General features: G+C 32.0%; 1 protein-coding gene across 1 annotated transcript; it reads right to left on the bottom strand.

The window, feature by feature from the left end:
• Positions 1 to 1,164: 1,164 nt before the first annotated feature.
• Positions 1,165 to 11,171, bottom strand: LOC148279494 (uncharacterized). The gene is made up of 3 exons (XM_088229844.1): positions 10,850 to 11,171; positions 2,705 to 2,886; positions 1,165 to 1,970 (listed from the first exon to the last, which is right to left on the bottom strand). The coding sequence occupies exons 1-3, from the start codon at positions 10,899 to 10,901 to the stop codon at positions 1,632 to 1,634; spliced, it is 573 nt and encodes a 190-aa protein (XP_088085970.1). The 5' UTR covers positions 10,902 to 11,171; the 3' UTR covers positions 1,165 to 1,631.
• Between the last annotated feature and the right edge of the window lie 666 nt (positions 11,172 to 11,837).

Consider the following 11,837-nt stretch of genomic DNA (forward strand, 5'->3'; position numbering starts at 1 on the left):
TTTATTTATGTACATAACAAGTATAATATTGAATGGCACAAAATTTATACATAAGCAATTTTTTATTAACTAAATCATCATTAAAAATATTAAAATTAGATTATACTAATTACAATAATAAACTATATTTTAATCGAATGAGACTTGGAATCTCCCATTATCCATAAATGTAATAGTGCAATAAAATATATACAATTTTGGAACAAAAAATCTCAAATTACCAACTGTGTTAGCATTAAGGCAGTTTATTTTCACATTTTGATTGAGATAATCAAGTTATACATTTTTAACAGACTTAGATGACACGACAGTAATTCTACTGCGGAGAAAAGTTTGTAATATTTAAATAAAACGTCAAAAGATTAATAATTGCGACGCTAAGTAGATTTGATACTAAAAAAATTATGATTAGATCTGGTGTGTTTCTCTCCAATAGATTGTTAAAATCCTAACTATTATTGTTTACAGACATAATTTATATTTTACCATCCTGTGTCGACATTCGCAATTCAGGATTTTATGGAAAAAGTTAGATACTGATATACGGCTTAACTGCGACATAAATATTTTTATCCGGACTTTATATTTCTAGCCGGTGTCGATATTTCTAGTTTTGCAATTTGAAAAAAAAGAACAGAAAAAAATAACGAAAATTTCGTACGTCAAATAAAAAACACATGAGTGCATGGCCATAGTGCAGAGCGTTTGCGTTTGCGGCACGGCAACGCGACGCGGGCCAAGTGTCCGCGCGCGGGCGCCGCGTGGGATTCGCTCAGGTATTATCTTTGGCTCTACCCGACCACATTTCTCCAGGGTATGCTTGGCTACAACAGTTTAGAGACTAGAAGGAATGTGTATTTGACAAAAAAAAAATATCGATTGTTGCGCGGTATGGTCGATATTCCTGAGATTATGGTGAGCATTGGTTTGTATGTTTCTGATAATTACCTAAGACAGCGTCAGCCTAGATCATTTCAGATTCGGATATACAAGACTAACCTGTCGATGTTTATGCCTGTTGGAAGGGCTACCGCTATGCTGAACTACATCGCTCTGGGTGTTGATCTGTTCCATGTATCCGAAAGGATTTTCCGGAGCAGAATTCTCCTACTATATTGACAATAGTCTGTGTTTTTTTTTTCTTTTAAATATGTTCGTATCGAATTTTGGTATATACCGTTTTAAATAAATGAATTGAATTGAATAAACCCCGCAGTTTGCAGGGAAGTCAAACCGGTTTGATCACACTGTTGACACCTGGCCCGCGTCGTGTCTCCCGCGTCGCAAACGCAAACGCTCTGCACTATGGCCATGAATCAGAAAATTTATATCAAACCAATAGAGATAGATATACCTAAAAATTGCTAAAATTCATCAGTAAAATCGTCAAAAATACATAATAAACTTAATTGTTCTTAAAATCAAATGGAATCTACATATCATGACATGCTTAATTATCTATAATATATTTGAAATGTGTACTTAAAAAATTCAAATATTCACGAATATCAATCATTCCAAATCGAAATATTTAAAATTGATTTTATTTTGGGCAACCCTGAATGTCAATTAATAAATTCACTACCACAATTGAAGGAAAGTACATAACTAGTAGTCAATTTCGCATAGTATCATAAAATATTAGTCAAAATACTTTGGTCCTTATTTACAAAATACAGAATTAGCAATAAATACACATGGGCGCCATTTTGATATCGCGAATTGAGATACAACATGGCGGCCAAGATGGAAGCCATTGAGTTGGTGTCTTTGAATATTCTAGAAGCCGTACCAGTCCCGTTGTTGCATAAGTTACTATCACAGCAAGATGTGCAGGCATACAGTTTGGTTCTTTCTCCAATGATAATGCATCCCGGTTCACAGTGTTTAGTGCAGTTTCTCTCTAGCGACCACATCTTGAGCGTCGAAGTGGAGTTTTCGTTGGATGTCGTGTAAGAGAATCTCTTAACCTAAAAAAATGCAAGAATAAATAAAAATTTGTATAGATGACTAAGAATTAGCGAAGGAAGGTATTGGTATAAGGTATCGGATCTGGGGTTCATGTAAAAGATTTTCATAATAATATTATAATCGTTGACCAAGGCCGCGATTACAATGGAAAGCTAAGGAGGTCATACCTTCACCATGACTTTTAAAATCGCCCGGGCGATAACGAAGATACACTACCGACCCCTCACCTTCAAATTTTGAGGTAAGTACATCGATGTGTACCAACGGGTCTACTACCTACTCATTAAAAATAACCAAAAAAATATTCCGCCGAGCAGTTTTTGCATTTATTACAATTTATTAATGTTTTTAATTCTTCTAAGGTAGCCAGTTTTTTTCTTAAAAGCGTGTTAAAAATATTCTATATAAAATTTACTTAAACACATGTTTTTTTCTACAAAACACGCAGTTTACCCTGAAGATCCTGCAATGGTAGCCAAAACTTCGGAACAAATCCAACACACACGGTATCACCCAAAAAAAAAACATATCTGACATTACTGTGAGTTTTGAAAACGAGTGGCTAGATTAAGACTATTTATATATAAGAGCACCAAGTCGTAAAAATGTTGCCACTTTAAGAAATCAATTTAGAAAGATAGTAAAATAGATAATAACTGCAGTAATATTTCGACGACATTTTTATGTGATAGTTTCGATGTTGATATATTTAAAAAAATCTAAGTTTTTTTACCATGCAGAGACGCTCCTTATCATCCTTGCATTTGTGGCTAAGGACAGTATGGTTTCCCCGAAGGTCGGAACACCTGTCTCCTGGTTCCATCGTCTGGCAGCGGTAACACCAGAGATCGTTAGCTGGTCTTTCTGCAGCGGGAGTTCTGTGGACGCTGTTGGGTTGTAGTAACTGGCTGTTTGCTGTAACAAAACAACAAAACATCTTCACATTATCCCTAAAATGGCCAATTTGGCCCTATCATTCTTATTTACAAAGAATAATCATTTTAAAAGGGGATTTTTTTCAGTTTTAATAAAACAATAAGTTTGCTCGCATAAACCGTATTTTGCGGACGATAAGACGCATTGCATCGGACCATAAGACGCAGCGATTTTTTATTGTATTTTCAAAGTAAAAAAGTGCGTCTTATGGTCCGAAAAATTCTGTCTACCACACACGCGATTAATATTCGAACACAAGTTTCAGGTATTCTGAATTACCCATCATCAGGTGTACAAATCAACTATTATGGACACTCGTAGCTCAATCACAATGGCCGCATTGAAAATTTCGTATTGTTAAGTGTTGTTTAAAGACTTTTAATCGACTTGACAAACATCTGTGATTGTGCACTCGTGTGTGGTATATACAAAATGATTTATTTTAAATATATTTAATTTTACTAAGCAAAAACTGAAAGAATAAATAATATATTTTGTTCTTTGATATCATATTTAGTCTTTGTATATTCTCTAATGTAAAAACATTTCAAAAAAGTATATTGTTAAGTGTTCTCGGCACGGGTAACCCCAGTGAGGACACATTATTTTTATTATTAATTATAGTTTGTAAGAGAAAAATATGAATAAATAAATAAAATAGTCATCATCATTTCTCTATTCGCTCCCAGTGGTGCATAGGAAGCTCCATTGCCACTTTTAATTGCTTGATCATCTATTACATGAAAATAGGCTGATCAGTCTTACGCCTCAGGTGCCAGTCCAGGGACAATGAAATATTGCAGTGAAAAACCACTTTTAAACCCAACATTTCGTGTTAACCTTACCAGGAATTCAGCCGTAACCTCAAGCACGGTAGGCAAACGTGCCTAATTGGCATTCCATAAAAAGTTAACGTTTTTCAAAAACAAACTTTTTTGCACAAAAAAATAAAATTCTTCCATTTTTTGTATATGTATGCAAATGCAGCCCTTGTTAATGATGAATAAAACATTTGCGCTCTTAACATTTTTTCTATTTAATAAGTTGAAGATTTTAAAAATTATAAATATGCCCATGGCAAAGTTCATTATTTTGCTAAAAATCGCACGTGAATCGGTCCGGTAGTTATTTAGAGCTAGCGATAGTTAGAAGACCAAGCTGCTTTCAATCATGATAAAATATATCATTCCATCGGGAAAATCCTTATTGATAAACGACACAATTAATTAATTAGGCACCTAAATAATTTCTCCCTAATATTACGTGAGCGAACCTATGGGTAAAAGCTACCAATATAATATATGAATATGGTGGCCATCTCGTGGTTTTGTTGCGAACCCACAGATTTGCGGTTCACAGCTCGAACTTCGCTTTACCACAAATTAATTTCCATTCTCAAGCATGGTAATTTACCAACGACTATTCGAATAAGGTCAGAATAGGGAAATATTTAAATAAATAAAAATGTAAAATATGTTTTTTTAAACATACATCAGCATCATCATTCCTCTTTCCGCACACAGTGGCGTATAGGGCACTTCATTTGTAAATGAAATGCAGCGTGTTAAGATCATCTGTTTTATGAAGATCAGTCTTAAGTCTCAGGTGCAGGAACAATAAAATATTGCAGTTTAAACAACCTTTGAAATGAATATTTCACATCTACCCTAACAGGAATCGAACCCAGGACCTCAAGAATGGCAAGAGGCTGCGCCAATCACTACAAAACGAAGCCGGCGTATCTTTGCTCGATTTCCTTTTTCAGAATTTTCACCTGAGAGTAGCTATCGATTCGAAAGCACTTGTCCAGGATTCTGCTTCTATTTCATTCACAAAACTGGGTTCTTTATCCGCCTGGACACAGTCAAAATATATGTACCTTAAAGGATAAACTGAACGAAATTTTCGAAGAACAAGATTTTGTAATTTTGTTATTTCCAAAACATGATAATTTTTAACCAAATGAGATCGTTTCAACCTATAAAAAACTTTTAATGAAAAATAGCGTTTTTTTTTTAAATGGCAAAAGTACATATTAAAATATTGTATCTGAAACTACTGATGTATTTTGCATTGAAATGAATTGTACTTTAGATTTTCATTTCTACTTAAAAAAGCATTTTTTTGGTGAAAGTGAACTTCGGTGTTTTATTCACGTATAAAATAGCTTATTGCTAAAATTTCTGCAATTATTATTTCAAAACGGCAAAAAAAGGTGTTATATCCTCCGTACGTACAAATATTTAGAATGGAAAAAGTTTATAAAATATTTTTTGTGATATTGATTTTTCCGATATTGACTGACACCATGCTGTGTATAAACATAAATCACCTGTCACTCGTCTTATAACAAGAAATATAACATTATACTCCTGACAAATACTATACAGCTAGCTCGAGACGTGAAATATTATTTTCGTGGCTGTCATGTACAACACATAATATTGTTTATTCTCAGTAAAGTACGTAGGTATTTATTCCTGGTCTTCTCTTGTGAATATTATAATCTGAGATAAGCCCTCGGGATGGTTTACGTACAAATAAAATGTTGCCTTTTGACAAAGCTACACCCGAAAAGTTAGCACAATTTTTAGTAAATTACTAAAGAACTTTGAAAATGAAATAATTGCGATATTAAACAAAGGTTTTAAAAACATCCCGTTACATTAAACTCATAAAGTAAAAAAAAAATACAATGATTATGAAATTAGCAAAGCAAAAATAATATTTCGGCATAAGCGTGTTAGCATTAATCGCTACAGTAATTGAAAATTAACGTGATTTATAGTGAGGCTTAGATTTTGAATCAACTTATTTATTTATTTATTTATTCACACTCTTTATCAAAATATAATTCCATGTTCAATTTGCCCAGCTAACAAGGGTACATACCCCGTTCCAAGCTAGGCAACTACATTTTAATATAATATAAAAGTTAACAAATTTATATAGAGCATAGACAAACAAAATATAAACTTATTCGGATACACATTTTGATTCATATACATACAGACATACATATATATACACACATATATATACACATATACACACATGTACATACACACACACGTACATACACCCATGCGCATACACATACATACATTCATAAAAACATCTTATTTATGCGAAACTTCATGGTTGTCATCTATAAATATATTTTTTTAAAATTATTCCTTATTTTGTATATTTTATTTTTGACATCCAGTAAGATTCTCTAATCCGTGGCATGCATCAACTTTTCAACTTAACTCTAATCCTGTTTATAAAAAGTGCGTCTATTTAAATATTTTAAATACTAATAATACAATAAATTATTTTTTAATCCATAAATTTTACAAAAAAATTTGTAAATATAAAAAAAAAAAACTTTTTAGGGAATAACCCACTCTATTTTCGAGGCTTGTAAGCAGGTAGGAAAGAGAATACATGGAAGGAAGATATGAAAAATAAACCACATCACCCAAAATATTTCGAGCATTTCTTTCTCGCAACTGGCGGGAATCGAACCCGCCACGCCAGTTTTATAGTTAGCCGTTTAACCAACTGCGCCTATTTTGATACAACAATTAATTTATACATTGTAATATAAATTTATTTCAATATTGCCATCTGCCTATGAACAACTGATGCCTAACGAATCACACCACTAGGTTGTGAAATTTAATTAATTGGTTTTAATTGTGCGAGGGTAAATAAAATATGTTTTTTCGTTTTAAAAAGGGCAACTTATTGTGAATGAGACAATCACTGCTAGAACATGTATGGAGTTGGTGTGTTTCAGTGTACCTGGTTGACATACCCGCCACAGATCTCCTTTTTGTTCTGCAAGTTCTAGGACCAACTATCACATACACTCGCCTATCCCTAGGCTTCTAGGCTTCACAGACATGGTAATCAATATGAGGAAAAGGCTGATATATTTGGTTCTGGACTTGATAGTTATAAAACGAGTTTGATTTCTTTTTTTCTCTCGCATTATAATTCTTAAACTTTTCTTGACCTTTAAAAATGTTTTCGTTTTTTGCTTTTTCGTATTTATGTATTTATTTCGTGAATATGTTTGGTTGCTTATGCTTATGTGTATTTACCTACTTGTTACTATTGTTTTAGTTATGAAATTTTCTCATTTTTGCTATGTATTTATGTATGTATTTTTTTCTTTCATATTTATGTTCCATATATGTTGAAGGCAATTAATGTCGTCTATGTAAAAAAAATAAAAAAATAAATACATATATATATATATATTGAATATCAGCGCAATGACCTTTTAATGTTTTGTGATTTTGAAATTACTCCACCTGTGACGTCTCAAGTTCATACGGTGAGTTGTCATGATTCGTGGGTTGGCTTTCCAGTAACCGAAAATGTATCACAACACTTTGCCATTGGGTGATTTCGGGGAACTAGTAACGTCGTTCAAAGTAGTTCATTTTTGTAAAAATATATATTTTTTTTTTTTTCATACACTTTCGAGAAACTTCGCTCGTAAAAAGGCACTTTCATCCAGTTTTCCGTTGCACTGAGCTTCCTCATTACTTCTTACTCTTTATTTTAGAAAAAGTTTTTTATAGTTCTGAAAATCAAGTTATATAAACAATTCATTACTTACATTAAATATTTAACTGCTTTTTACCTGATAATCACAAAACAAACCCTTGATTCTGCCCAAAGATGGAATACAAAAGAAAAACAGAAAAAAAAGAAAAAAAAACAAAGAAAACCCAAGTTCTATATTTTAAGAAGGTGGTAAATGTCCCAAATAGAACAATAAGATACTTCCCTTAGATAACTTTTAAGAAACTAATGTGATTTAAGGGAGGTTACAGACAGAAGGTCTGACCTAAATTCAGAGAAATGTTTTCTGGTTTGTTTTCACTTCTCTAGATTCTTGAGTTGTACAAACCGTAATAATATTAAGTGATAAAATATATTTCAATGGCAAGTTTGTCCACCTTTAAAAAAAATGATCAGGAGGAAAGTCAGGTATTAAGATTTGCATAATATGAAAAAAAAAAATGAAAAAGAAATGTAAATAGTTTAAAAAAATTAAGTGAAAAAACCAAATGTATTTTTTTATTTCCTTTCTGCACCTAATGTTGCATAAGGCACTGCATAGATACATTAACCACATTAAATCTTCACATTTTGTCAGATATAGGTAAGAGGGTCATTCTTACGCCTTGGGTGAACAACCCTCTCAGTCTCTATTTTAGATAGACGCTTGTTAGCAGGTAGGAAAGATAGGATATGGAATGAAGTTCAGGAAAATACACCACCTACACCCAGACCAATTGAGAAGAATCTTTCTAGGAGCATTATGGCAGCAATGGAACCCGAGACACCAGTTTTAAAGTTGGCTATCTAACCAACTGTGCCACGGCGCCTGTCAATCTTTTTCTATTAAATATAGTTTTTATTCCTTATCGACACGAGGAAGAATGAAACTCACAGTGAAAGGGATAATGAAAGTTGTAGATTTAAATTAAATTTATATCGCGGTTGTTAAAATCAAAATTTAAAAAAAAAAATCTAGATATTTGAAAAAAATAACATTTTAGTTTAAGCAAAACCGATTGGAAGACCCTTGGTATTTAAAACGGTTTTCAGGTATGTGGAGGAAGTGCTTTTACAGGTCGTTTTATTTTAGGACAAGTCCTTATCAAAAAGCTAAAGAAATATTAATATATACAATTAATAAACAGATGGAGATTATTGATAGCATATTTTAATGTTTGTTAGGTTAATGGAGGTAGAAATTGAAGAAAACCGAGAAAGACATGGCATGACCAAATTCAAAATATACTTAAAGATGGACATGTCTAAAGTAGGAAAATTCAGCGCGTGTGCATATGAAGATGGATTTGTATGGAAGCAGGATCTGAATGAAAAGACGAGAAAAAGAAAGAGTGATATAGTGTTCTATCCTCTCCGTCTACCCTTACGGAGAAATGGCGTGATGGGTTGTTCGTTTTTTGTTATATCGATAACGATTTAAAGGTAGAAACAATTATTTAAACAATTTTATTAACAACGCTATCTTTATATATATGTATATATAATTCCTCTGTACGTGTGCTGTCACCGTACTCCTCCTAAACGGCTTAACCGATTTACGTGCGGTTTTCAGAGAAATATAGATCTTTGCGCTGTGCATGTTCGTATATATTAAAATCTTCAATCAAATGTGTAAAAAAAAAAGTTAGGAGCATAAATGTTTAATTCGTCGATCTACCAGGATTGCATTCGAGGAGAATGCATTTGCAAAAAAAAATAAAGATGTTTTTTTGTGTATAATAAAAGTTTATTTTTGAATGTTTAAAGACGGCATTCGTTTTTTTATGGATCCCAATCAGAGCATTTCGTTAAATTCCTTATAATTTCTACCCATTTATTTATTTTCACTGGATTTTTGGTAACACTAAAATAATATTAAATTCAATACATTAAAAAAAATGGTATTCCTACATAAGTACACCACTTTGTTGGTGAGACGACCGGAGTTTGGCGTTTGCAAAAAGAATGCCATATTTGAAAAAATATATATTTTATGTTTTGGATTTTAACCATAAACAAGTACCTACTTAAATGTAATATTTGAATATTAACAATTTTTAATTTAGGAATTTAATCACAAACAAGTACCTAGGTACCTTATCTTATCAATAAAAAGTATTTTTTCAAGGCAAGCCAACGTTCGGGCAGGACAACCTCGGTCGGGTCAGCTAGTTATATTGCAAATTATAATCAACTCAAAACCGAGGGTAAATTGTAATTGTCTGTAATACGATAGACATTTCAGTGGAAACAAGGCTAAGTATGAAATGTCACTTTTTTAGGCATATTGATTTACATATATATTACTGGTTTAGTGTCAATGAGATATACAATCTGGCAAAATAAGGTATGTTTTCGTTGAATAGGGTTATTTGTCACCTAACAATATGTATATTTTTTTATTTCCAAAGATGGAAAATCTTTTCAAAATCACTCGCAAACGAGTGGAGGCGTATAAAAAAAAAAAAAAAAAAAAAAAAAAAAGATGGAAAATTGAGATATGTCACTTAAGAACAAACATGATTTGACAACAGACGTAACATATTATCTTTAGAAATGGATTACTAGTTGACAATTATGTCTTATTTTATTTTGCCGTCTTTTCAATTTAGATAGCAAAATATGATATGTAAAACATATTTTGTTTCATCAACTATTATTTTATTTCTGAAGATGATATGTCATGCCTGTTGAAAGATGGCTAAATATAATATGTCAGGGAAGTCTAAAAAAATATTTTTTGCGAAAAAGAATCCTGAAGACATAAATGTTTTATGCATCTACTATTAGGCTTGTTAAGTAAGATTCTAATTTTTCAGAGCCCATCAAACATTAAAATTACACTACTTCAAAATGTATAATACGTTATATAATATTTTGCTTATAATTATTTAAGGGTCTAGGCATTTACAGGGCTTACGACCTGTCACTGGCTGGTTAAGGTAATCACTTCACACACTGCGTAACAATATCAATGTCGCCTATGCACGTTTGAACATCTATATTTACTCAACTCTCCGTCTGTTGACTTTTGAGAAGCATAAATGTCTATTATGACGTCAACTCCCGAGGGGGCGGAATTCAGCCTTTGTCTATGAACATTATTCAAAATATTGTCTGTATGTAACAAATATTAGAAAGGGGTGCGTTCGCATAAATAAATTATTAATCTATGCAGCATAATATAAATTAACAAAAATCTTTATTATAATTATACACGCATAATTAAAGATCGTATCAAATTTATTTTAAAACCCTAATTAATACATTCTAGTAGAATTATTTCCACTTTAATAATATCATAAGATTGAGGTTAGTTTTCTTTTTTAATATGTATGAAACGTTAGTTATATCAATTAGAATATTAAAATTATACACATACCTGAGTGGAAATTGCAGAATACTAGAGTGAGGCAACAAAAAAAGTTTAACATTTTGGCTTCAGAGAACTTCTATCTGCAAAAAACTAAATAAATGTCAGTACATGACATTTACTTTTCACGAACAAAAATATTGACACATCCCCTGAAATCCCGCCTTAACGTCAACGCACTTGCGGCACAAAGTTCATTCCACGAAATAAAACATTCCCGATGTAATCAATTCATGTTTGTGATGTGTTTTACAGTTAATATTATTATATCAAGTAATATACAGAAGCGCTGTCACCTAGTCCGCCATGATGGTTTCAATATGGCGGTAATGCAGATTTTCCGCGCATGCGCACGTTGAAATTGTTGAAAGACGCAACATGCCGATTTGACCTATCTAAATTAGGTACCTACAAACATGGTTTCAGATCCAAAGTAGTGAAATATTGCCCTATTTAAAAAATACTAACTGGAAATTTTCTTCAGCCCTCCATTTTCCGGAAATTTCAGGTGTTTTGATAAAATAAATAATAATTTTAAATACACAACTTTATTTAACAAATATTTCAAAATACTTATGTTAAGGAATTAACAGGGCTCATGACCTTTTTTGTGCATCTTTCTTTAATTCTTTTATCAGTGAATTTGTAGGAAGCACAAGATGAAAAACTCTTTTTTAAAGATTTTTTATACATATATAATTCTTCTGTACGTGTGATGTCACTGAACCTCTCCTGAATGGCTTAACCGATTTACGTGCAGCTTAGATCGAAATGTAAATTTTTGCGCTGTGCGTGTTTGTAAATATAAAAAATTCAATCGAAAAAAATTTTTTAAGCATAAGTCTTTTTTTCATCGACCTATCAGGGTTGCATTCGACGAGAATGCATTTACAAAAAAAGGAAGGATGTTTTTTTTTACGTGTTTGAAAAATATTGTTTTTGAATATTTACCAACAACATTAACTTTTTATGGATCCCAATCAGATTCATTCCTTAC

Source organism: Micrasema longulum, unplaced genomic scaffold (genome assembly GCF_059751315.1).
Source record: "Micrasema longulum isolate JH-2025_06_02 unplaced genomic scaffold, ASM5975131v1 h1tg000718l, whole genome shotgun sequence".
Taxonomy (NCBI): domain Eukaryota; kingdom Metazoa; phylum Arthropoda; class Insecta; order Trichoptera; family Brachycentridae; genus Micrasema; species Micrasema longulum.